This window comes from Candoia aspera, chromosome 7 (genome assembly GCF_035149785.1).
Source record: "Candoia aspera isolate rCanAsp1 chromosome 7, rCanAsp1.hap2, whole genome shotgun sequence".
Taxonomy (NCBI): domain Eukaryota; kingdom Metazoa; phylum Chordata; class Lepidosauria; order Squamata; family Boidae; genus Candoia; species Candoia aspera.
Genome location: NC_086159.1, coordinates 895585 through 921625, shown reverse-complemented (window position 1 = coordinate 921625; position 26041 = coordinate 895585). Strand labels below are relative to the sequence as shown.

Below are 26041 nucleotides of genomic sequence, written 5' to 3'. Positions count from 1 at the left end.
CGAGTCCCCGCAACGCGCTCGAGCAGGGCAGGCCCGTTGCCTTTGGTGGCGTGGCGCGTTGTGGGAAGGGTGTACATGAGTTGGAGCGGGGCGCGGCCAGACGGGCGCCAGGCCTTTGCGCTTCAGCCCCGACCCAGACCAGACGCCGTGCAGGCCCCGCCTGGGAGCGGGTTTCCTTCGCACGCGTGTTCTGCTGGGGACGTGCGGAAGGGCCGTGTGCGCAAGGAAGCGTCTGCGAGCCGCTCCAGAAAAGGACCCGCGCAGGGCAGAGCGGGGCTTTGCCAGGACCGGATCGGCTGGAGCCGCGGCCTGTGAAGCGAAGAGAGCTGCGCAAGGCCCACGGAAAGCGCCGGGCGGCCGGTCGGTCGCAGTAATGGCAAAGGGGAGCGCTGCGCTCGGGACTGGCGCTGCGCGTGGGCACGAAGCCGCCGCCCCCTTCCGACTTGCGCCCGGCCGCGGCCGCCAAGGTCGGGCGTCTCGAGGCCCGCCGGACACGGGAAAGGGCCGGTCCTTCGGCGACGCCGCGGGACCTTCTGCTCGTGCCGCGGTGGGGCGAGTCGTGCAGATACGCCCAAGCGAGGAGCCCCCGGGCGGGGAATGGGCTCGGTGCGCCGACTGAGCGGGGAAAACGGGGAGGGGAGGGGGCGGGCCGGGCGGCGCGGGAGGCGGAGAAGAGCGACGTGGCGGCGCTGGAGGGGATTCGCCCTCCGGGGCGGGCTGCGAAGTCTCCGGCCCTCCGGAGCCGCGGTCCCTGTGTGCGCTCTTCCTCTCTCTTTTCAAAATGCGGTGCGGTGGGTTGACGAAAAAAACCGAGCAAGCAAAAGGGAAAAAAAATAGTTGGCGCAGAAAAATAATACCTGCGAGCGGACCAAGGAATCCCCGAGATGGCCGCGGGAGTTAAGCGTTAAAAACACTCGGGGCACCGCATTGTTCGGGCACTGTCAACGGAAGGCGCCCGCACCCTGCTCCCCACGACTGCGAACGCGAGAAAGAGGAACCAAACGGTCCTTCCGCGTTCGCTTCTCGCCTCCCTTCGAGCGCGCTCCGAGTACCGTCCGAGGCGGGCCGGGGGCTCCCCCTCCTCGCCTTCCGGGCGCAGGGCAAGGGGCCGGGGACTCCTTTCCCCTCGCCCTGCCCTCCCCGGGAATCGGGGGAGGGGCTGGAGGCGCCGCCCGCTTCCTCCTTCCAAGTTGGGCAGCCGCTGCCGCCGTCGGTGTCCGGTTACAGGAGGGCCGCCGCCGCCGCGTCCCGTTAGCGAGGAAGGAAGGGGAAGCGGGCTGCCGCGGCGACTGGCGAGGGCTCCCTGCAACTCCTGCGCGGACCAGGCAGCCTCTTTCCGGCCGGTGAGCTCCGGGGCTGCCGAGGGGCGGGGGTCCCCGGCCCTTCGGCTTGTGCGCCGCTGACCCCCGCCCCGCGGAGCGGCTTGGTTGAGGAGGCGCCCGACCCTGGCCGACGCCCCCCCCCCCCGCGCTGCCTCCTAGCAAAGCGGGAGGGGCCCCGGGAACCCGGAGAAGCTCGAGCCAGCTGGCTCCCTCCCCGTGGCCCATCAGCCACCCGTGAGCCCTCTCGAGAAGGGGGCGGAGGGGGGAGACCCCCGCAGCCGTCCCCCCTGCTGCCCGTAACTGCTAAAGGGTCCCAGCGTGGGGACCTCCGAAGATGTAAGTGAGTACCCCCCCCCCTTTCCGTAGGTCGCTTGAGTCAAGGTTAAAACCTTGGCAGCCCTCTACTTTAGTTGGGAGGCCCGTCAATCTGCAGGTCAACAAATAATGCTGCTCTTCCAAACGATTTGCCCCTTTTAAGATTTGGGCTCCCTGAGAAACCCTCTGGTTCCCAAAGGCCCTTGTTTCTCTCCACTGCAGCCCCCCAGGCTGTCCCTTTGCATTGGCAGAACGAGGGGGGGTGCAGGCAGGGTCCAGGAAATCCACAGAGACCAAATGCTGCACTGGGTCTTTCTCAGCAGGTGGCACCCAAGGCATGGCCTGGCCTCCACTTTCTTGAGAGGTGGGCAAGGAGGGTGGCCTGGCTGGGTGGCAGTGCTTGGCTGATCTCCAGCAGGAGGGGGGCTGCCCAAAAGTCCTGGACTGCATAGGAAGATCCACCCTAGAGGAAGTCAGCGGGTTGATGAAGCATCTTCTGGATTGTGCCCTGGAAGAAGATGTGTGGGCCCATCTGCTGCCAGGCTCCACTTCAGCCCTGCTCTGAAGAAGCCAGCAGCATGGCACACTTTCCGTGTCTTGCCCAGAAATGGTTTGGCCGGCTGCAAAGACCTTTCCTCCTATCTGGGTTGTGGCCAAGCGTGATGGAGGGACGTGGCCCTGAAGTTCTTCAGAGCCCCGCTCAGCTGGGCCAGGAGTGGGTCTCTTCCTGCCTGCCGCCCCCCAGCTCCCTCAGTTCGCCGCAGTGTGGGGCTTGACTGGCCCCAGAAGAGGCAGCAAGGCTGGAGGGGGAGTTCAGGCTGGGGCCTCAGGATAGTTCTTAAATACCCAGCAGGACCTCAGAGGAAATCCTGGGGGGGCAGTCCATCACCCCTTCCCTGCTGGGGCCTCTCTCACCAGCGGCCTCCCTCGGAGGCCTTTTCCCTCCCAGCCGGGACTGGCCTCCCTTCTGGCTCAGCAGGGAGAGGGCGCCCGACGAGTGCCTGATTCCCGGCCACAGGCGTCGGGTGCCAGCCTCACGTGATGGAAACAGGCTTCTCAAGCCAAGCAGCTCCTGTGCCAGCAGGGAATATAAACACACCTCGGGCCAAGGATGACAGTGGCTGCAGCTCAGCTGGCTGGGGTCAGGGGCCCACAAGCTTTGCCCCTGGGCACCCGTCACCACCTTGACCCCGGTCCATCCGCGCTCCCCACAGGTCTAGAAGCAAAACAGTCTGAAGAAGGGGAAGCAGAGAGAAGGAAGCCCTCAAGCTCTGCCCGTCCAAAAGGTACCGATGCCTTTTCCAAATTCTGCCTGGAACTGCTGCTGGCCCTGAACCTAAAACCAGCCTGCTGTCTCTGGTTAGCCTGGGGGAAATGGGCACACGGCAGCTCATCTGGGTTGCCCATTGCACAGGCCCACTAAGCCGTCTGAACGCGGCCCCAAGAAACTACATACCAAAGGGAGAAGGCACGTGCTTGGGGGGCTGGGAGACAGGGCTCAGGGCTCCGGCAGATGGTTCCAGGTTTGGGGAATGAGTGGGGAGAAAATAGAGATCCTGTAATGAGAAACAGTTCCATGCAAAGCAATTGGAAACAGTTGTAATTTGCATTTATTCCAGCCGTATAATGCTACTAGCCAGCAGCGTGGACAGTTTCTGAGGTCTCATGGGCCCCGTAGCCCACCCCACCGACTCTGCCTGCTGAAGTGCAGGGAAGGGAGACCTTCCCCCTCCCTCAGAGGCAGGACACCCCTAGTGGATGCCAAGGGGTAAGGTTGGGTAGTGCCCCCCCCCCGGTCCCCCCAGGTCTGGCTCTAAGACTCCCTGGCAGGACAAAGGGAGGTGCCCTTAGTGACCTTCCTCCCACAAGGGCATTTGCCATCCGCCTTCCCAGACAGCACAGCTGTGCAGAAGGACCAGCAAGGGGGGGGGGGGTGGCCAGTCCCCCATGAGCTCAATCCAGCAGGCTCCTTTGAGTTTTTCTCAGGTGGGCAGTGAGGCCAAGTGCTGCCCCCCCCAGAGCTGAGCTGCTGCCACTCCCCCTTCTCTGAAACACCAATGAGGCAGGGTCCCCAGTGGGGTGGCCCCCTCCCTCTTTGGAGCACGTCTGTGCCCTGAGATCTGTGCCTGGCCTGCTCCAGCTCTGGGAAGCGCAATAAGGGGGGGGTCAAGGACCCATCGCCAGACTCCCTTTCTCGGAGGGCTTGGGCGTGGCATGACTGCCCCAAGCACCCAAACCCCACCAGAGACTTTCCGTAAGCTGGGGGGCACTTCGCTGGGGATCGTTGCCACGCAGAAGCCTGGCTCTGCGCAGTTCGGGAAGCCAAGTCTCCTTGCTGGCCGTGAAGGAGCGAAGAAGAGCCTCTGCAGTCCGAAGTTGGCCTCCGAGGGGAGGGAAGCTGTGTGGCAAAGAGCTTCAGGCCCTGCTTCCACCCATCATGGCCAGGGTCCCTTTACTCTGCGCGGTGGTTGTTGTCATTAACCGAGTTTATTCTCCGTGCTCCATATTCAGTCACGCTGCCTTGCCACAGAGCATCAGTCCTGTGCTCTGCGCATGCTCCAAGGCACTGCGCTTGGATGTATCTCCTCTCCTCCAGTATCAAGAGGATTGGAAGGGGGGTTGTTTCCGGGGGGCGGGGCAGGTAAGAGGCTGAATCCCAAAAAAGCACATCAGCCTCCAGAGATGGAGCAGCAACCAGCTGAAGGCCCCCGCCCCAATTCCTCTTTCCAGGCAGCCACAGAGACCCAAGATGGCAGAAGCCCACCAGGCGGTGGCCTTCCAATTCACAGTCACCCCGGATGGGGTGGATTTCCAGCTGAGCCGGGAGGCGCTCAAGCAGGTCTACCTCTCGGGCCTCTCGTCCTGGAAGAAGCGGTTCATCCGGCTCAAGGTGAGCTTGGGGGTGGGGGGACGCACAGGGCCTTTCTGGCATAGGCTGGGGCAGCCCCATCACACCCTTGCCCCTCCCTGCACCGTGGGGCTTTCCAGCAGCTGCCAGGGTCTTGGGCCCGTTTGGTGAGCAAGCCTCTGGACCTTGCCCACCTGCCTTCCTGGGAGCCTGTGCCATCCCTGGCAGGCAGAGGAACTGGGCTGAATCTGAGCATTGTCCCACGGCCCTCCCCCCTCACTGGGACCACCCGCAGTTCCACCTGGGCATCCCCATTGTGTGGCCACTCACCCGGCTTCCTCAAGGCAGGGAAGAGGCAGGTGGGGTTGCCCTGCGATGGCCTGGAGGTTCTCTTCCCCTGGTTTTAGAGAGACGGGTCCGTGTGTGAGAAAGAAAGAGAGTGTGAAATGGGGACTGTGGGGGCTCCCAGGGCTTGTCAGGATGGAGTCTCTTCACAGGGCTGGGGGGGAGGGCGATTTCCAGGTCCTCCAGATACCTTTGTCTGACACTGCTGACTTCACAGAACAGCTTCCTGACCGGGGTGTATCCGGGCACGCCCTCCGGCTGGCTGGCCGTCACCATTGTGACCGTGGGCTTCACGTGGGTGCGCGTGGATGTCTCCAAGGGGCTGATCGGCAGCATCTGGGGGCACCTGCCCATCAGGTGAGGGCCGGCCCCAATGCCTCCCTCCTGGCCTGCCTCTCATCCCTGGCAGCGGAGGCCAGGCGGGAGCGCTGGGAGCAAAGTGCGACCGGCCCAGCCCTTTGCAAGGGGGCCTCTGGGGGGGGTGGGGGCGGTTGGGTTCTGGGAAGACCCACGGTCTGGCCACTGTAGTTCCACCCTCTTGAAGGCTCAGGCCTGCCTTTTCACACTGAAACCTTTCCCAAGGCAGTTGAGCAAAGCCTGTGCCAGGGAGGGGAGGGAAGGTCAGGCCTAATGGAGGCTAATTCATCGCTCTGCATTTACAGGGAAGGTGGTGGGTGGAGGGGGGAGGTTTCCCTGGGTCTGGGCGGCACCAGCGAAGAGGCCCCTGGCTTGGCCAGGGCCTTCTGAACCCTCATGGCTGATGGGGCTGCCCACTCTCAAGGCTGCAGTGGCAGAACGCCCTTTAGGGCATCCTTCCCCACTGGGCACCCCCAGGCCAGTTTGGCCTAGTGGTCCAGACCACCAAGGGAACCACCCATCATCAGTTCCCCCTCTCTGTCCTCCCCCCGGGGGCTCAGCAGCTGCGAGCCCAGCCTCCTCACACCTCAAGGGACCTACTTGGGGAGGCAGACCTGCTTCACCCCCTGCCCTTCACTGGGCCCTCCCCGTGGGCACCAAGGCAGGCTCTCCGCTCCCTTCCTGGGGCAGAGACCCCCCTCAACGGGGCCCTTGGAAGCCACCCAGCACCTGGTGCCCTGCTTCTCTCACTCCTAAGAGCCACCTGGTCTCTGGGGGGCGGGGGTAGAGAGCACAGCAGGCGGGTAGAGAGAGGATGTGCCCTTTGGCCAGAGGGGAGAGAGCATCCCCAGAGGTCCATCCCCTTCCCATTCTGGGGGCCTTGAGGTGTGTGGGGCTGCAGCTCTCCTCATCCAGTCAGGCTGCTGCTCCTGCATACGCAGAATCCTAGGCTTGGAAGGTACCTAAGAGGCCATCAAGTCCAGCCCCCTGCACACTGCAGGATTCCCTACACCATCCCTGATGGAGGATTACCCTGCCCCCCTCTGAAAACCTCCAATGAGGGGGAAGAAATGGCTCCAGGCAGTAACCTCTGATTCCTCCTCACGTCTCCTCCCCTCTCCCCAGCTGCAGCTGCTACCTCAGCCTCCGCCAGCAGACCCTGCTGAGTGCCCTGCTCTTCTCCACGGGCATCTGGCTCTCGGGCATCTGGCTGTGCCGCCAGGTGCTCAAGCTGCTGCTCTCCTACCATGGCTGGATGTTCGAGCCCCACGGCAAGATCAGCTTCAGCACCAAAGTCTGGGTGGTGAGCCCCAGAGTCCGAGGCAGGCCCCTCTCTAACCCCAACCCTCACCCCTCCGGCTCCGCTTCGTGGGCACTGGCCCTCCGTCTCATCCTCCGCAGCAGCGGGCCAGGGGGCCGGGCCAGGGGGCGGAGCCATGGAATGGCGGGTGGCCCGTCCATCCCCTGCCTGACCACTGTCCCCTCGCAGGCCATGGTGAAACTGATGTCAGGGCGCCACCCCATGCTCTACAGCTTTCAGACCTCCCTGCCCAAGCTGCCGGTGCCCCGTGTGAAGGACACCATTCGGAGGGTAAGGGGGCTGCCCTTCACCTGGGCTGGGAGGTCCTCTTCATGCCTAAGGCTTGGGCAGGGGAAGAAGGGGGCACTCCCATTAGGGTGTTGGCCAGTCAGCCCAATGGCTTAAGCTTGTGGTCAGTGGTGGGATGGTGGCAGGTAGGAGTCCTAAGCCAAGACTGTGTCTTCGCAGCCGTCGCGATGCCCGAAGGGGTTCTGCCCATGGTCTTGTGGCTCTGGTGTCCTCCTGTTGGGAGGGAGGGAGGGAGGGAGGGAGGGGACAGAGAACTCCCCAGTTCCTGCTTCTGGCTGGGCGGGAGCTGGAAGCCTCCCACAGTGAGGCTGCAACAAGTCCAGAGTCCTGGGCGCCAGTTATTGCTCTGCATGAAGCCTTGAGCATATCGTGCCCCAGTTTGAAGGGGGGCTTCTCGTGTCCCAAGAGTGGAGAGATCCCTCCTCCCAGCTCAGCCTCTGGGGCTAAAGCAGAGGCTGCCTGATGAACCAGGGCTTGCGTTGACACCAGGGACCCACTGGTCTTACCCCCCTTCTGCCACTGCCCAGGGTGCCCCTGGGACCGTGGGCAAGCAGCAGTCCATTGGTCCACTTGGGCCCAGGGAGAGGAGCAGGATCAGTGGCCTCTGCGTAGGGTGCCCAAAGCAGTGGACCTCTGGTGCCCCTTTGCCTGCAGTATCTAGACTCTGTCTGGCCCTTGCTGGACAAGGAGAAGTACGACCAGATGGAAGCCCTGGCCTTGGACTTCCAGAAGAAGGTGGCCCCTCGGCTCCAGAAGTACCTCATCCTCAAGTCCTGGTGGGCCACCAACTATGTGAGTCCCTTGGCTGGGCTGGGGGGCCCCCTGCTCTGCTCCCCCTTGGCACGCACCCAGTTGTCCCCAGCCAGCATAGGGCTCCCTGCTCCTTCAAGCCCAGCCTGAGGGAGCCTGTGCAGAGAGCCCTCCCCCCAGGAGCAGGGACCCTCCTCCCAGCAGCCTCCAAAGGTCGCTTCCATCCCGCAGGTGAGCGACTGGTGGGAGGAATATGTCTACCTCCGGGGAAGAGACCCCATCATGGTGAACAGCAACTACTACCTCATGGTGAGTGGCCGCTGCAGAGCTCCCATCGGCCGAGGGGGCAGGGGCAGGGATCTTCTGATCTCCAAGCCTCGGCCAGAAGAACTCCCGACTCTCTTGGGCAGAGCCTGGGCAGGGTGCCCTTCCCTGCCCACCAGATGGCCAACTGCCGCTCTCTCCCACTGGGCAGGACTTTCTCTACATCACCCCAACATCTATCCAGGCCGCACGGGCTGGCAACTCCGTGCACGCCATCCTGACATACCGGCGCCAGCTGGACCGGGAGGAGCTTGCGCCCGTGAGTACAAATGGGAGGGAGGCTTCAAGAGGTCTGGCCCCCTACCCAGCACCTTCCCACAGGCCTTCCAGAGGAAAATGGGCCCACTCCAGGAAGGCCTCCTCCTGTCCACTGGCAGAATGAGCAGTGCCAGGGCACCAGGTCTCTGCCCGGGCAAAACTCCCACTCCCCTTCTCTGGAGGGCACCCCTGGGCTTCCTGGTGGGGGAGGGGCCTGGCCAGGCTCAGGGGGCCGTTTGGAATTCACCAAATCTGCAGACCGAGAAACAGGAGGAATAGTTCTGAAATTCTCCCTGTCCCCGCTGGTTCCAGCCATAGCCCCGCAACGAGAGGAGCCCAGAGGAGGAATTCTCTCCAGATGGGGGGGGGGGCAGGGAGAGGTGGCACCCTGACCAAGCTAATATAGGACCGTTCCTGTATTGTCGTCACGTGCTCTTCCCGAATGGCGGTCCAGCTACAGGTGAGGATAGCCCAGCTGGCACGATGCACTGCGAGGGTCGTTCCCAGAGTGGGATCAACTGTGCACCTCCCCACCCCGGCTCCCTCTGCAGCGTTGTGCAAGTGCAGCCAGAGCGTGCTGCGTCCTGGCCCTTCCGGAAAGCGGCTCTGAAGGAGAAACCGCCATCTCCTCTGTGGATGGGAACTGGCGGAACAAATGGGAGAATTTCTGCGCTGGTTCCAGAAGATCCAGCCAGGCCCCTTCTGGCCTGGGGTTGGGGGGGGCACCGGAGCCAGAGGGTGTGCTCTTTCCAGGGGGACCTGCCCGCCCTTGCCCCCCGGCCAGGACCCTGATCAGTCTCCCCGACCTTCAGTGGAGGCTTGCGGCGGGCCCCTTCCCTGCTCAGACCCCCACTCACTCCTCTTGCCTTGGGACAGTCCAACGTTCCAATGCCAAGCGGAGCCTGGCAGCTGACGTGGCCGGAGGGGGCGACTTCGAGGCCTCTGCCCTCAGCCAACCCCTTGACTGTTTTTGCCCCAGGTGATGGCGCTGGGGGTGGTGCCCATGTGCTCCTATCAGATGGAAAGGATGTTCAACACGACGCGCATCCCTGGCAAAGAGGCAGGTGGGTGGCGTTGGGGGAATGAAGACACCCCTTGGGCCCTAAATGGGTTGCCAACCCCCCTGCCTGTGGTTCTTCTGCCTTTCTGAAAGGCTCGTTTTCCCTCCCGTTGTGACTTTGGGGCAGCCCAGAGTTCTTGGCGCATGAGGTCAGGAGCCTGGCCGAGCGGTGCTGGATGGCTGCAAGGGCTCTCTCCTACCGGGCCTGGAGGGAACTCTGGCAGGCTTTGGGGGGCGGTCACCAGGCCTGCTGTGGGGTTGGGGTTCTCCTGCTCCACACACCCCGGGAACTTCCAAGAGGGGCAAAATTTCTCTGCCTCTTGAGTGGCGGTTGTGCTGGGGGGAGGGAGGGGCCAGGGCAGAGGCGATCCCCGATCCTGGGCAGCAGACACACCTGGCAGCCGAGCCAGAGGAGCTGGAACTTGCTCTGGGTCTGGCCTGGCCTCCAACCAGGTTTTCTATTTATTTATTTATCCAATTTGTCCCCGCCCATCTCGTCCCATCGGGGGACTCTGGGCGGTTTACAATAAGCAATTAAAACAACAATAATACAATGAATAAAATATAGAATATAAAATTGCAGCAATAAATAATATAAATAAGAGTAAAAAATAAAAAGTCCAAGTGGCGAAAGAATCTAAAACATTCCAAGTGTGGGAGGAGTGGTCTATAGCAGCCATCCCCATGTAGATCTATTCCCCTCTCCGCCCCAAGCGAGGCGGCAGAACCAGGTCTTCAGACTTGCCCAGAAGGCCAGGAGCAATGGGGCCAATCTCACCTCGGGGGGCAGCATGTTCCACATGGCGGGCACCACTGCAGAGAAGGCCCGCTTCCTGGGCCCTGCCAACCAAAGTTGTCTTAGAGACAGGGTCCTCAGCATGCCCTCTCTGCATGACTGGGTGGGACAGGCTGATGTAACGGGAAAGAGGCGGTCCCTCAGGTAACCTGGCCCCATGCCATGTAGGGCTTTAAAGGTGATAACCAACACCTTGAATTGGACATGGAAGCAGACTGGTTGTAATGGTTGCCTAATCCCAAATACTCAGTCTCACAAGCTCGGGCTTAAAGATAACTGATTTATTAAAGGAATAGTATGCAAATACAGAGAAAGCTGAGAATGAGCAAAAGCGCGCCAAATAAAAAACTTAAAAGCCTTGCCTTCAATCCAGTCCCGCCCCAAGCACCCGTCAGCACTCACCCCCTCCCAGGTGCTAGGAACCGTTACACGCGCCTGGGAAAGTGACCTTGAATAGGATTGCAAACCCAAACATACATTCCAAAGGTCCAAAACAAAGCAGAGCGCAGGAATGGAAAAACCCAGAAACGAGCCAGGCGGGTATACACGGAAAACGGCTTGACATGTGAAACGTTACAATGTTAACAGAACATTGAAAGGGGAAACATGACATATTGCCCCCCCCAAAAAAACAATGCTAAGGAGCGGGTTTGTCAGGGTAGGTAGAGTGAAAACAAGCAACTAGGCGGGGCGAGCGTACATCGGGAGCAGAAACCCATTCAGGATGAGGGAAATGTTTCCAGCGAACGAGGTACTGCAAAGTGGAACGCTGGCGGCGGGAGTCCAGGATTTCGGTAACCTCGAAGTGTTGTTGGTTATCAATCATGATAGGAGGTGGCGGAGCCAGTTGGGGATGCCAGCGGTCCGACTGCAGGTAGGGCTTGAGCAAACTGCAATGGAAAACAGGATGTAAACGTTTGAGGTTATGGGGTAAATCCAGTTTAAAAGTAACAGGGTTAATTTGTGCAACAATTGGAAAAGGACCCACAAATTTAGGGCCAAGTTTCTTTGAAGGTTGTGGTGACTTGATGAATTTGGTGGATAAGTAGACTTTATCCCCCACAGCAAAAGTAGGTTCGCGGGAGCGTTTAGCATCGGCATGACGTTTGTAGGTGGTTTGGGCATGGTGTAGAGCTTGTTGAATGTTTAACCACGAGTCTTTGAGAGTGTCAGCCCAGTCAGTGAGAGAAGCTGGTAGGGGCTGCGGGTGCGGGAGTTCAGGGATTGGGACGAACTCCCGCCCGAAGACAGCCTTAAAGGGAACTTGACCAGTGCTTTGATGCACGGCGTTGTTATAAGCAACTTCAGCAAATGGGAGCAATTCCACCCAGTTGTCCTGTTGGTAATTGACAAAAGCACAAAGGTATTGCTCAAGAGTAGAATTAACTGCCTCAATAGATCCATCCGTTTCCGGATGCCAAGCAATTTTAAAAATGCCCGCCAAAATTGTGACGTAAATTGCGTGCCTCTGTCACTCACCAAACGGGCGGGGATACCATGAAGGCGGTACACGTGACCGAGGAAGAGGCGTGCCAGTTGTTGCGGGGTGGGGATAGAGGCGCATGGGATGAAATGCGCTTGTTTAGAAAAAAAATCTTTCACCACCCAAATGACAGTTTTTCGTTGACTGGGCGGTAGGTCGACAATAAAGTCCATGAAGATGTCCTGCCACGGGAAGGACGGGGTGGCAACCGGTTGGAGGAGACCTTGAGGCTTGCCTGTCTTGCGCTTCGTAGCTCCACAGACAGGGCATGCAGTGACATAGGCTTTAAGGTCTTTTAGCAAAGTTGGCCACCAGAATTGACGCCAAACTAGGTGAAGTGTTTTTAGATATCCGAAATGTCCAGCTAACTTGTTGTCGTGGCAACGCTGAAGGATCGTTTTCCGCAAAGCGTCAGGCACATAGAGACGATCGTTGCGCCAGGCAAAATCGTCAGTGAAAGTTACAGTGTGTAGGTTTGCTTGCAACCAAGTATCATTTTTGAGGTGTAGCAACTGTTGTTGCAAATCTGATGGAATTGGCAAGTGTGGTGACCGGCCGGGAGGCGGTGCGGCTTGAGGCTGAGTTTGGTGCGCTCGTGCTTGGTTGCGTGTCACCGCTGCCAGACCCAGTTGTTTTTCAGTCCAGACAGTACCTTGAACGGTTCACCCTGGGCCAGCATCTTGGGGTCTGCGGGAGAGCGCATCAGCTAAAAAGTTTGTCTTGCCTGGTATGAATTTGAGGGTGAAGTCAAAACGGCTGAAAAACTCAGCCCAGCAAAGTTGTTTGGGGCTGAGTTTTCGACTGGTGCTTAATGCCTCCAGGTTCTTATGGTCAGTCCATACTTCAAAAGGGTTTGAAGCCCCTTCTAATAAGTAGCGCCAAGTTTCTAAAGCCGTTTTTACAGCAAAAGCCTCCTTTTCCCAAACATGCCACCGTCTCTCTGTTTCGGTGAATTTGCGAGAGAGGTAAGCACAGGGCTTTAAGGTGCCAGACTGGTCTGACTGGAGCAGTAGCGCCCCGACGGAGAAATCGGGGGCATCCACCTGTACTACGAAAGGTTTGGTGGGGTCTGGATGCTGCAAAATGGGTTTGGTAGTGAAGATCTGTTTGAGCGCTTCAAATGCCTGTTGACAGGTTGGAGTCCATTTAAGGAGCGCTCCTGGGTTTTTTGAGCGCCGCGTATCACCCTGCACTTTAGTTTTCAACAGTTCAGTAAGGGGGAGGGCGATTTCAGCAAAATTTTGGGCAAATGCCCGATAGAAATTGGCGAATCCAAGGAAACTTTGTAATTGCCTCCTGGTATGTGGGGGCTCCCATGCCACAATCGCTTCCACCTTGGCAGGGTCCATTTCGATGCCCTTAGCGGAAATCCTATATCCTAGATAATCGATTTGTGATTGATGGAAAGCACACTTGGACAGTTTAGCATACAACTCAGCTTTTCTCAATTTGGCAAGCTTGACGCACCAAGTGAATATGTTCTGACATGGTTTCAGTATAAATCAATACATCATCCAAATACACCAGTACTCCCTTAAATAGGTGGTCGTGCAAGACCTCATTGATAAGTTGCATAAAAACTCCAGGTGCTCCCGATAAACCAAAGGGTAAGACTTTGTATTGGAAAGCCCCAAGCGGACAGTTAAACGCTGTTTTCCACTCGTCCCCTTCCCTTATGCGAATGCGAAAATAGGCTTCTCTCAGATCCAATTTAGAGAAGATTTTGCCTCTGGCCAGATGTGATAACATGTCTTTGATAAGGGGCAAAGGATATTTATTTAATATTGAGACTGCATTGAGCCCGCGGAAATCGGTACAGAGCCTCAATGAGCCATCCTTTTTTGGTCTAAAGAGGACAGGGGCCCCCACCGGGGAGTTTGCCGGCTCAATGAAACCCCTAGCTAGGTTTTTGTCAATGAATTCCCTCAGCGTAGTTAGCTCTTTGGGGGACATGGGATAAATTTTTGGGTGAGGTAACTTTACATTAGGTAAAAACTCAATGGCACAGTCTGTTTTCCGGTGAGGTGGCAAGCGATCTGCTTCCTTCTCCCCAAACACATCAGCCAGATCCTGGTATTGGCTAGGCAGCCCTTCTAGTGGCGGAAGGGTTTGTACTGTAGTGTGAGCCACCCGTCCTCCCTTACTAGATGTCCTCTAGTAAGTCCTTTTCAGGTACTTTATAAAATCCATCAGCAAACATTACAGTTCTATGCAGCCAATTGATAAAAGGGTTCTGTTGCACAAACCAAGGCATTCCCAGAATCACCAAAGGGCCCCCCACTGGAGCTATGACAAAAGGCAATTTCTCCCAATGGGTGCCCATCTGTAAAGCCACCAGTCCTGTGGAGTGAGTGACTGCCTTCCCCCCCGCCATGGTCCCATCCAATTGCGTGAAGATCATGGGCCGTGGCAGAGGGAACATGGGCAGTTCTAGGGCAGCTACGACATCAGGATGCATCAGCGAACGAGAACAACCCGAGTCCAGCATGGCCCAGACTTCGACAGTCTTGGTCCTAGAGCCCAGTTTTACTTTGACAGTCATTGTAGGGAAGTTCCCACTCACCGAATCGTGGTCGCGCCCGGTTTCTTCCACCTGTCCCAGGGCGCCCTTCAGGACAGGTGGAAGGCGTTTCCCGCCGGTTGGTCAAATTGTAATTCCTCGTCCTCATCCCCGAATGGGAGGTCTGGAGGGTCGAGCTCAGCACAGGCAGCCTTCATCTTGCGCGGCAGGGAGGGCGATTTTCCCGGCGCTTTCCCGGGTCGCTCTTCTGGTCGGCGCCTTGGGCACGAAGTAGCACGATGGCCATCTTTCCCGCATCTTAAACACTGCCCTTTCGCCAATCGCCGTTCCCTTTCTTCCTCCCAGGGTTTCGGTTTAGGGCGACTCGAATATCCAGCAGCACGAGCCCCCTTTGCGGCTCGGGTTTGTCTCAGTTCCTTGCTCTGGGCATACATTTGTAGAGCGCTTTCCTCACTGCCTGCCAACTGTATCCAGCCGTATAACGTTTTGGGATCGTCCCTACACAAAGCCCAACGGAAGATTTCCGTCTCCAGCCCTTGCTTGAACATCTCCACCAAAGTCGACTGGGACCAGTCTTCCACCTTCCCCACCAGGGCTTTAAATTCTAAAGCGTAGTCTGCGACAGAGAGGGTTCCTTGGTAAAGTTTTCTTAGGGCGTTCTTCGCTCTCTCTTGGGCTAATGGGTCTTCAAAGTGCTGTTTCAGCGCCCACAGAAACTCATCAAAGTCCTCTAACTCCGTGGCCTCAGCTTGGCACAGCTGCACATACCAATCAGCTGCCCTCCCCTTCAGCTTGTTGGCAATGAAATTAATCTTGCCTTGTTCAGAGCGGAAATTTTGACCCCAATCCTCCATATAATGTCTAGCATTGGTAATGAAGAAGGAAAGCGTGGTAGGGTCCCCATCAAACCTCACCCCAAAGGGTGGGAAGGTCCTTACCGGCTCCACCGGCTGTGGTGGCTCCGCAAACAACAACGTGCGTCGAGCCGCCAGTGGTGGCCGATCTCTGGACGCCCTTGACTCCCTTCCCCCCAATTGCCGGGGAGCTCGAGTCTTACTTCTTCCCCTGAATGACAGGGAACTCCGTCGGGGGGGAAACAGCTGAGAGGGTTCCTCTTCCCAGTCTTCCTGTAGGGACCCCGAGCCTTTGGTGGCATCTTTGATGAGGGTCACTATCATTTCCATTGTGGCCTCTATTGCTTTCATGTGGGCAGGGGTGACAGGCTCTTCTAAGGGTCTATTGGTTACCACCACCCTCGGTGATAAGGGGATTTCGGGTTCCCAGGATGGCTGTGGAGATCCCCTCCCCGGTGCTGCTTCCACCTCGGGTTGGGGCTGGAGTACACCCCCTGTGGCACCCTGCACTGCTAACAATAGATCATCCAATTGGACATCTCGTCTCTCCCGACGTGCTGCCCTTTGCGCTCTCGAAGTTGGAGCTATCAGAGTCTTCGTCGAGTCCGGCTCTTCTTCGCTCCCTTCACTCTCGCGAAGCGGAGGTTCGATCATCGCTAGCACTCCTCTTTACCCAAACTTTGGATGGGGCTAGCGGAAATGATATAAACAATTCTCAGCTTTATGTAATGGTTGCCTAATCCCAAATACTCAGTGTCACAAGCTCGGGCTTAAAGATAACTGATTTATTAAAGGAATAGTATGCAAATACAGAGAAAGCTGAGAATGAGCAAAAGTGCACCAAATACAAACTTAAAAGCTTTGCCTTCAATCCTGTCCCGCCCCAAGCACCCGTCAGCACACACCCCCTCCCAGGTGCTAGGAACCGTTACACGCGCCTGGGAAAGTAACCTTGAATAGGATTGCAAACCCAAACATACATTCCAAAGGTCCAAAACAAAGCAGAGCGCAGGAATGGAAAAACCCAGAAACGAGCCAGGCGGGTATACACGGAAAACGGCTTGACATGTGAAACGTTACAATGTTAACAGAACATTGAAAGGGGAAACATGACACTGGTACCCAATGCAGCTCGCGCAGCAGTGTTGTTACATGTGCCCTTCTGGGGGCACCAAAAACAGCTTGCCTGGCTGCATTCTGGACCAGCTGAAGCTTCTGGATACTCTTCAAGGGTAGTTCCATGTAGAGCGCATTGCAGTAGTCTATGTGGCAGATGAGCAGGGCATGAGTGACTGTTCGGAGGGTCTCTCACTCCAGGAAAGGGTGTAACTGGTGCACAACACGAAGCTGTGCAAAGACCCTTCTGGCCATGGCTGCCACCTGCTCTTTGAGCAGGAGTTGTGAGTCCAGGAGGACCCCCAAGTTATGCACCGGGTCTGTCTGGGGCAGTGCAACCCCATCCAGAACCAGAGATGTTAATGTCCCGGATACAGAAGAACCATTAACCCACAGCCACTCGGTCTTACCAAGGTTCAGCCAAAGCCTATCGTTCCCCATCCAGGCCCCCACAGCCCCCAGACACTCGGAGAGGGTAGTCACGGCATCACATCAGCTGGGATGGAGATATACAATTGAGTATACCTCATCCCATGGTGACAGATGATCTCACCCAGCAGTTTCATGTAGATGTTAAAAAGGAGAGGGGAGAGTACTGATCCCTGCAGCACCCCACAATGGAGGGGTCGAGGGTCGGATCTCTCCTCCCCTATCACCACCGGTTGGGATTGGCCCTGGAGGAAGGAGGTGAACCAGCGCAGAACTACGCCGCCCACCCCCAGCTCCCTGAGCCATCCCAAAAGGATACCATAGTCAATGGCATCGAAAGCTGCTGAGAGGTCAAGAAGAGCCAGGATGGAGGCACTGTCACCATCCCGCTCCCGCCAGAGATCATCCATAAGTGTGACCAATGCCGTTTCCGTCCCATATCCTGGCCTGAAACCTGACTGAAAGGGTCCAGAAAATCCGTTTCCTCCAGGACCCTCTGGAGCTGCAAAGCCACCACTTTCTCAACCACCTTCCCCAAAAAGGGGAGGTGGGAGACTGGACGAAAATTGTCCAGAACAGTAGGGTCCAGCGATGGCTTCTTGAGGAGGGGTTGTACCAGCGCCTCCTTAAAGGCAGATGGAAACAACCCCTCCCTCAAGGATGTATTAACCATCGCATAGACCCAAAGGTTCCTGGGGGAAGAGTAACCCCATGCCTGTAAGGGGGTTCCCAGCCCCTGTCTCCCCCCCCCCCCGCCCATAATGTCTTTGCCCTGGAATCAGGAGCGGCATTCAACCCAGAAGGACTGATGTCGCTTAGCCGAAGCAGGGACAGGGGGTGGGATCTTAAGCACTGCAGCTTTGTGGGGCTGGGAGCCCAGACTTCACCCTGGAAGGAAGGAAGGAAGGAAGGGAGGGAGGGAGGGAGGGAGGGAGGGAGGGAGGGAGGGAGGGAGGGGAGGGGCGCTGCTCCATGCCTCTTCCACAGAGGAGCAAGACGCAGGAGGAGGGCCGAGCCCTGACCCCGAGGCCCCACTCCGTCGTTCTCCTTTCAAGCCCCCAAAGAGAAAAAAGGCTCGGGGAGCCGATAGGCCCGCTGCTGGCGAGAGGTCAGGCCCTTCCCATGGAGGTACTCGAGATTTGGGAGGGCCGCATCCGCCCCATTACCCTTCAGAGGCTGCTGGGGGGCGGCTGTCATTTACCTGCATCTGCGCCCCCCCCAGATTCCCTCCTGCACCTGACCGACAGCAAGCACCTGGTGGTCTTCCACCGAGGGCGCTTCTACAGGGTCTGGCTGTACCACGCGGGGAAGTTGCTGCCACCGCGTGACCTCGAAATGCAGTTCCAGCGCATCCTGGATGACCCCTCCCCACCGCAGCCTGGGGAGCTGAGGCTGGCGGCCCTCACAGCAGGGAGCAGGTAGCCGGTAGCTGTGGCAGGGATGGGTGGGCAGCAGGAGGGAGAGGTGTCCTGCAGTGGGTGGGGAGCAAGGCAACGGGAGGCCCCCAGCTGAGCATGCCACAGGCCTCGGAGACCGGCTCAGGATGGTGGAGGGTGCAACGGCCACAGTGGCTCCAGGGGCAAATGAGACTGGGCCCCCTCTGCCCTTTCCCAGGGTGCCATGGGCTGAGGCCCGTGCCAGGTACTTCAGCCAGGGCAAGAACAAGGCCTCGCTGGGGTGCATCGACCGAGCTGCCTTTTTCCTGACCCTCGACGAAGAGGCGCAAGGCTATGACCAAGGGCGGGAGGAGAGTCTGGACGACTATGCCAAGAGCCTCCTGCACGGGCGCTGCTACGACCGGTGAGGGCAGCCCTATAGCACATGGGCATCCGGGTGCAGCTGGGCTGGGCTGGCATGAGGGGGCTTCTCACCATCCTGGGCACTGCTGCTTTCCTTTAGGGCTTGGCCCACTCCCAGGAAGTGGCTTGGCAGAGCTCCTTCCTTGCATCCAGAGCTTTGGGCTGAGGAGATGTGGGGGCACACGGGGCCATCCTCCCTGCGTGGCACGTCTTGGTCCTGGGAATCCTGGGCCCCTCTGCCCTGGGCCCCCTTCGGAGGGAGAGAGGGGCCGCATCCTCGCACGTTCCTGCCCTTTCTCAGGGTCTCTGCGGCTTCCTGATCTGCCCAGAGCCCGTGCCAGCCTTGATGCCGGCGGGCCATCTCCGCAGGTGGTTTGACAAGTCCTTCACGCTGGTGGTTTATCCGAATGGCAAGCTGGGTGGCAACGCAGAGCACTCATGGGCTGACGCTCCCATCATGGGGCACCTCTGGGAGGTGAGTGCCCATGCCAGTCTCCCTGTGGGGTCCCTGCCAAAGGCCTGGGACAAGCCTTGGTCTGCCTGGTTCTTCAGCGCTGCTTGTGGATAGGCTGGCTGAGGCTGATAGGGGCGGTGGGTGGCGACACCCTGAGGGCAGCAAGCCAGGGTGAGGTGTCTAACCGTGTGGTGTTCTCTCTCTGCTCCCTCCCTCCCTCTCGCTGCCCAGTCCATGCTGGCAACAGACCAGTTCCAGCTGGGTTATTGTGACGGCGGGCACTGCCATGGGGTGCCCAACACCGACCTGTCCCCGCCGCAGCGTTTGGTGTGGGACATTCCAGAAGAGGTAGGTCCAGGGCCTTTTACTCCCAGCAGTATGACAGCTGCGCGTGGAGACCATGGCTGTGCACGCATCTCACATTTCACGTGTTGGTCCAGAAAGCCCCACAGTTGTTTGGGCTGAATACAGTACGTGGTCCAGGCATCCTGCAGTAGTGAGGCATGGCGAGTGGGGGGTGCTTTTTGGGTGATCAATCCTTCCTTCTAGGACTTCCCTCTCTGGCTCATTCTCCATTTTGCTTTTCAGCCCCACCTGTGCCCCATGGAGGGTTAATTCATAGAGAGGGTCTGAGTCTTGATCAGGTGCCAGTGGAGCTTTTTACCTTTTGGGGTTCCCCCCCCAAATATGGAAAAAAACAGCTGGAAGCAGTGCCCCTCAGCCCCCTTTGCAGCAACTGTAAGGCCATCAAAGGGAGTCCTCATTCCCTTGGCTAGGCCGTCCCTGGTTGTCTGCGCCAGGCCGCTGCAGAGGATGTTTGGCCTGGTGTGGCGGCGGACAGGGTAGCTAGTCCTGCGAGCGCAGCTGGTCTGCAGCCAGGCTGGTGCCCAGGGGTGGGAGGAGGGGGTTGATGCGTGGCAGTTCTGAGCCTCCCACCACCACCATGCCAGTCGAGGAGCAATCCTGGGACCACAAAATGACGGAGTGGGGAGAAGGCAGGTTCTTCACTTAGTGCCTCAGCCCCCCAAGAATTACTCTACCCAGGAAGCAGGTGGGAGACCCCACAACAGTCTCCATGCTGAAAGCATGTGGGGGGGGAGGATGTTGGGAGGCTCCTTGGAATGCAAGGAAAGGAAACTGCCCAGCAGATGCTATAGGCTCCGTATGTACGACAGGGCCCTTGAGTCCAGCTTCCTGTTCAGTGCAGGGATCCCAGTTAAAGCATCCCTGGCAGGCAGTCTCCCTCTCTTGGGGGGCTGATCCCAGAGGCAAAGCCCTGCCTTGCAGAAAGCCGGCACAGCTGCTGGAAGGTGCTTGCAGACCAGTTGGATCGCAGAATAACTCCGCTGGGTCAGATAGGGCGTTGTTCTGTTTAAGCAGGTTGTGGGAACCCAGCAGTAGCTGTATGATGTTTTGCAAGTCATGAGGTAGGTGGTTTATTGATTTGTTCGTGCTTCGCCCCATGCAAACCCCAGAACGGCTTCTTCAGGCTCAGGGTCACACGTGTTAGCTGATGGAGCCCGGAGAAGTTCGGGCACAGGGTGGGGGTGCTCCTGGCCGAAGGCTTGGGTGCTGCTGGATTGCCTGCATGGTCTCAGGCTGGCTTGCTCCATGCAGTGCATCTGGGCCATCGACGCTTCCTACGGCGAGGCCCGAGCCCTTGCGGACGACGTGGACTTCTCTTGCTTCCGATTTGCCAGTTTTGGCAAAGGGCTCATCAAGAAGTGCCGGACCAGCCCCGACAGCTTCATCCAGATCGCTTTGCAGCTGGCGCACTTCCGGGTGAGCCTGCCCCCTCCTCGCCCCCTCCCAGAGGCTCGGGCCAGGGTCCAGGCAGGCCCTTCTGTCAGGCCGCAGAGAGGAGGCACGCTTGCCAAGGGCTTTGTGTTCCCCCTGGGGACGGGAGCTTCCTCACTCGGCCCCTCCTCGCTTTCCCCCCCTCCAGGACAAGGGCCACTTCTGCCTCACCTATGAGGCCTCCATGACGCGACTGTTCCGGGAGGGCCGGACAGAGACCGTGCGCTCCTGCACCCGCGAGGTGACAGCCTTTGTGCGCAGCATGGTTGACCCCAACTGCAGCGTGAGTCCCCTGTTGCTCAGCCCCAGCCCCAGCCCCAGCCCCATCCTGCACCATCCTGCACCGCCCCCTGCCTTTCCTGTAGGCGTTTGGCATCTCCAAAGCTGCAAACGGGAGGCTGCAAAACTGCACCTTCTGCCCAGCCCCAGGAGGAGGCGCGGTGCTGCTTTCACTGAAAGGGGTGCAGGGAAGGTTGCAATTTCAGGGGCTTGGTGCCTCCAGTGGGATGCTGGAGACCAGATTATGGCCTGGTCGTTGCACACCTTTTCTGCAGCGGGAACCCATCGATGCACAGGGTAGAGGTGGGGATCCAGGCCCCTGGTCCTCCCCAGCCCAGGGCCTTGCTGTGCCTTCTCCAGCCTTCTGACAAGAGGAGAGCAGGCGTGCAGAGCAAAGGGGAGCCTTGTATTATCACTGTGGAATTAAGCTTAGCTGACAGTTGAAGCCACGCTGCTCCTTCCTTCCAGCCCTCCCCTCCCCGCAAACCTCACTTTAAGAGTCCTGACCCTTGAGCTTGACGGGGGCATGCAAGTTGCACCCAGGTCAGGTCCTTCAGAATCCTGAGCGAGGGAATTTCCTTTGTAACTCAGAGAGTTTGCGGTGGGATCCAGATCCAGGCCGGGTCAGGAGTTCTGGCTGGACAGAGAAGGGGAGGCTGGGGAAAGGGCACCCAAGGTGAGACTTGGTCAGCTGAGCTCCAGCACAAGAACACTCTGCGGCAATGCCCAGAACTGCCCGCCCTGGAAAAGCCAAGCAGCTGGTCTGCCGGGCCTCACCTCCTGCCCCCTTCCCTCCCCCATCTCCCTCTAGCCCTCAGAGCGCCTGCAGCTGTTCCAGGCAGCTGCAGAGAAGCACCAGCAGATGTACCGCCTGGCCATGACAGGGGCGGGCATCGACCGGCATCTCTTCTGCCTGTACGTGGTATCCCGCTACCTTGGCGTGAAGTCTCCCTTTCTGGACAAGGTGAGGTGCCCTGGCCGCTGAGCCCCGGGCTGGCCGTCGCTGTGAGTCATTGGGCCCTGGGGGGGCACTTCTGTGACCCACTCCTCCTGGAGAGAAGGAGGTGCGGGACACTCCATTCCCCTGGCCACCCCAGCCCCCCCACTCGGGCTCTCCCCGCAGCAGCCACACTGCTAATTGTTGCTGAGCGTCTGCCAGCAGAGCGTCCACAGCAGGCAGGCGGGAACAGGAGCAGGCGGGGCACTGGGCCCGAGGGAACAGATCGACCCCATGGGGCTCAGTGGAACCCCCCTGGCCTGGGCTGTCCCAGAGTCGGCCCCTGCAGGGAAGCCACCCTGAGCAGAGGCCCTCCAGAAGGACTGGGCAGCGACAGCCATCCCACACAGACGGGCCACAGAGGGGCTTCCAGCAGAGCAGCGCCACCTTCTTGGGAAGCCGGCCTGAAGCACGGAGGTTTTTGGGGAGGGCTCACCTGTCCCTGCCCTGCTCCATGCCCTAGCGGACCACCCCAGAGCACTGTGGCCCAGCAGAAGCCGATCCCAGCTTGAGAAGGGAAGAGAAGCTGGGTGTGTGGGCACTCACCCCTCCACCCTTCCCAGGTGCTGTCCGAGCCCTGGCGCCTCTCCACCAGCCAGACGCCACAGCAGCAGATCAAGATGTTCAGCGTGGAGGCCTACCCGGATTACGTCTCCTCCGGCGGAGGCTTTGGGCCCGTGAGTATGGCTGCGGAGACAGGGAGGAGGGAAGGCTGTGCGGATGACGTGCCAACATCGTCGGGCACCCTCGGGAGGAACACCGGAGTGGGGGGGGGGGGCGGGGTGACCCTGAGGCTGGTGGGAATGTGTTTCCTGGGTTACGAGTCCCTTTTTTTTTCCACAATAATTTTATTAAGGGTTACAATTATTCAGACAAAAGCTAATAGAAACTACAACAAATTAAGAGCAAAATATATATATAAAGTGCAAGGGAAAAGAATACGTATATATCGACCCGCCCCGGCAGGGAGGGCATGCTACAGACCCCATCTGCAAAGGAATCCCATCTAGCGGGGTCCAGGAGGCGGGCCTTCTCGGCAGTGGCGCCCGCCCTTTGGAATATCTTGCCCCCGGAGCCGAGACGGGTCTCCTTGGTCCCGGCCTTCCAGAAGAACCTGAAGACCTGGGTCTGCCGCCTTGCCTGGGATGGGGAGGGTAACAGCTCCACCTGGGGGTGGCTGGCACCATAGCACCCCCTGTTGATTGTGCGCCCATCTCCACTTGGATTTTATATTTGTTTTCTATTTATATTTCTAATGGTAAATTAGGTGGATATTTTTTTAGTATCGTTTTATTGTAAGCCGCCCAGAGTCCGCCATTGGGGGAGATGGGCGGTGAAATAAATTTAAATAAATAAATAAATATGTATGTATAGCGGAGAAAACAGAAAAGAAAAAAAATATGAAGAAGTAACTTCCCCCCTCATCACAAGTGTAAAAAAAATTGTTTAACAGCTCATCACCTTCTCTTAAAAAGCAGCAAGTAATCTCTTCATCCCACGTTTCATCTCCTTATTTATATACAAATCTTAAAACCTCCTTATTCAATCCTAATCAGCAAAAGTCCATTAAAAGTTACCAGAAATCTCTTCTAAACTTAGTCAAAGAATCCACTTCGTAGTCCTTTCATTTCCTTCCACATCTCATTCTTTATCTGTAGAGAAACCCACCAAACCTCATCATTCAAGTTAATGATGTAGTTAATCAAAGGGCTGGAGGATTCTGTAACCAAAAATGAAAAGAAATCGAGCTCTAAGGAAGAGATCAGTTAAAGTCTTTCATGTTTTTTTCTGAGAAGAGACAAAGAAAAAAAACAAAAAACCAAGTTTTAGTATGTTATTTGAGGGGACTAAAAACTAAAATCGTAGGGAACAAGGGAAAGAAATATAAAGTTGGTTCATTTGAGGAAGGGTAAATCGATGTGTTGTTATCTCTGATAATCACTAATGGACTTTTGCTGAGTGGGGCTGAAAGAGGTTTCAAGCTTTTGTCTTCAGATAAGAGATGAGATATGGGAAGAAGAGTTTATTTTGAATTTTAAGTCTATTTCATTAGCATTAATATAGTTAATACAATTTTTTTCTGGTAACTGTTAATGGGTTCTGACTGACTTTGCCCGGTGAGGAGTTCCAAGGGGCAAAAGCTGCGGAGGAAAATTTCCCTTAATGGCCTCGCTTGAGTCGAACCCGTCGTTGGCAGCAGGATGGAAGGAGCCGCAGCTGCCCTCCTCCAAAATGCTCTTCCTGCCTCCCAGCCCCAGCAGCACCCCTGGACGTCCACGGTGGCTTCCCATCCAAGAATGGAGGGCCTGACCCCGCTGCCAGAAGCAGCCCGGCATTGCCATCTGCTGGTGGCGCAGGGCCTCCAGGAGGCACATGTGCCCAGTGAGCCTGTTCCATGTACCATTGAGCCGCTGTCCTCCATCCCCTGCCCCACAGCAGACGAGCAGGGGAAGGCTGCCTTGGAAGATGCGGCACAAAGGCTTCGCTCCTTCGGGACATCTTGCAACGGCCACCACAGACGGTGGGACTTCTCGCCAGGTGGCCACAAGGCCAGGAAGTAGCCATCACAGCTGGCAGATTTCCATTGGCTTGCCTTCCCCAGTCTCTTGACTTTTTAGCACACCCTGCAGACGCCCCTGCCCTGGAGAAGGGCACGTGGGCAGCAGGTGGAGGGCAAAGGCCCGTCTGCCTGGGATTGCAGACGCCAGCCCAAGCGGATGAGGGGTCTGGCCTGAGCCGGCTGTGGACGGGCGGCAAGATGTTCCTTGGATCCCCCCTCATTTGAGGGAGAGAGGACGAGTTAGGGCTAGGGGTCATGGGCAGCAGGTCCAGGAGTATCCCTGGTGAGGAGAGGCGGGAGGGGGCCAGAGGTTGCCCAGCAGCCGTCTCTCGTTACATGATGTGCTTTGCAGCAAAACCCTGGGGAGGGGGGAGGGAGGGAGGGAGGAAGCCCTGAAGCCATTCCAAGCCGAAGGCCAGCCTGACCCCACCTCTGATTCCCAGAGAGGCTGGCCAGGATCCCCAAGGATTGAGCCCAGAGGCAGGACTCTGGCAAGGCGAACTGGGGCATCCTCCTGCCCATCTCTGCCTTGTGCTCCCAGGCCCAGTGGCTGGCTTCTGCAGTCTCAGTGTGGCCTCTCGGTGTCCACCCCTCCCTGCAGGTGGCTGATGATGGCTATGGGGTCTCCTACATCATTGCTGGCGAGAACCTGATCACGTTTCACATTTCCAGCAAGTTCTCCAGCCCTGAAACGGTGAGTGCACCAAGGAAGGAGCCGCTGTGGCGGAGGGCTGGGGAGAATGAGCGCCAATGCCCAGCTCTTTGGAAGAACCATCCCCAGAGGCGCCCTTGGCCAGGGGAGGATCCCTCTTCCCAAACCCACGTCCCTCAGCTCCAGGCACTGCCTCTTCTGCCTCTGGGCCCACTTGGGCACTGGGGGAGGCTGCTGCTGTGCACCTCCAGGTGTGTCATGGCAGAAGCTTGCCAGGCCCCTGGTTTCAGCCTCTCATCCATCCCCACCATCTTGGAAGGAAGAGCAGATGAGGAAGAAGAGGGAAGCTGCCCTCTGGGCACGGAAGCAGTCAGCAGGAGGTGTCATCAGCCAGGCCTTGGAGAGGGGGCTGGGTACCTGGCTGCTGCCCTCTGTGTGGCCCTTCCTGGGCAGAGAGCGCAAAGCTGCGGCCCATGCAAAAGACCAAGTTACTGCCAGCCTGGGAGGGGTCTGCCCGGGGAAAGGCGGGTGGGCCCCTTGTTCTCCCTTCAGCCAGCCAACTGCATCTGGCATGCCCTCTGGCTCAGCTCCATCTCCCCAGGAGCACCTTGTACGTACATCTAGGCCAGCCCTGTCAGGTCAGCCACAGTGGGGAGAGTCCCTGGGCAGCCCCTGCCCCATTCTCCCAACAGCTCCCCTCCCCAGGCCCCCTCTGGGCTGCCCAGTGACACTCCTCCTCGCTCCCCCCCAGGACTCTGCGCGCTTTGAGAGGAACATCCGGCAGGCCATGGTGGATATAGCCGCGCTGCTCCAAGTGCAGCCCCGAAGAACGGCCCGCTGAGCCGGGTGGTCTTGCAGAGAGCCACGAGGAAGCAGCAGCCAGCCCAACAGGCCACCCGCCGTGGGTGTTGCCGAGCCTTGTGCCAGCCGGCCACCTGCAATTCCTGCCCTGCTGAGCTGCACCACGGGTGGATCGGAGGGTTTGCAGGGAGGGGGCAGCACAGCAGATGCCCCAGTCATGTCGCTTATAAAGGAGGATCGCTTGGGCTGCCCTTGCTTGGAAGTGGTGCTGATTTTGCCTGGGGAGTTCCTTGTCATGAAGCTGGGTTGGGGGGT

The 26041-nt window shown here is 58.3% G+C and overlaps 2 protein-coding genes across 5 annotated transcripts in view; both read left to right on the top strand.

Moving 5' to 3' along the window:
• The window catches only part of CHKB (choline kinase beta), a 124265-nt gene that overhangs the window by 12308 nt on the left and 85916 nt on the right, over positions 1 to 26041 (top strand). The window lies entirely within an intron of this gene.
• On the top strand, positions 944 to 25830 carry CPT1B (carnitine palmitoyltransferase 1B). 3 transcript variants are annotated; one of them, XM_063308838.1, is made up of 20 exons: positions 944 to 1343; positions 2852 to 2923; positions 4368 to 4527; positions 5048 to 5187; positions 6313 to 6490; positions 6677 to 6778; positions 7451 to 7588; positions 7778 to 7855; positions 8022 to 8129; positions 9108 to 9192; positions 17610 to 17805; positions 18002 to 18187; positions 18556 to 18661; positions 18872 to 18988; positions 20258 to 20422; positions 20586 to 20720; positions 21528 to 21680; positions 22277 to 22390; positions 24875 to 24967; positions 25677 to 25830. In XM_063308838.1, the coding sequence occupies exons 3-20, from the start codon at positions 4387 to 4389 to the stop codon at positions 25764 to 25766; spliced, it is 2325 nt and encodes a 774-aa protein (XP_063164908.1). In that variant the 5' UTR covers positions 944 to 1343; positions 2852 to 2923; positions 4368 to 4386; the 3' UTR covers positions 25767 to 25830. The 3 variants fall into 3 exon arrangements, with proteins under 3 accessions (XP_063164908.1, XP_063164909.1, XP_063164907.1); XM_063308839.1 differs by lacking the exon at positions 944 to 1343 and having other exon boundaries at positions 2553 to 2923; positions 6319 to 6490; XM_063308837.1 differs by lacking the exon at positions 944 to 1343 and having other exon boundaries at positions 2553 to 2923.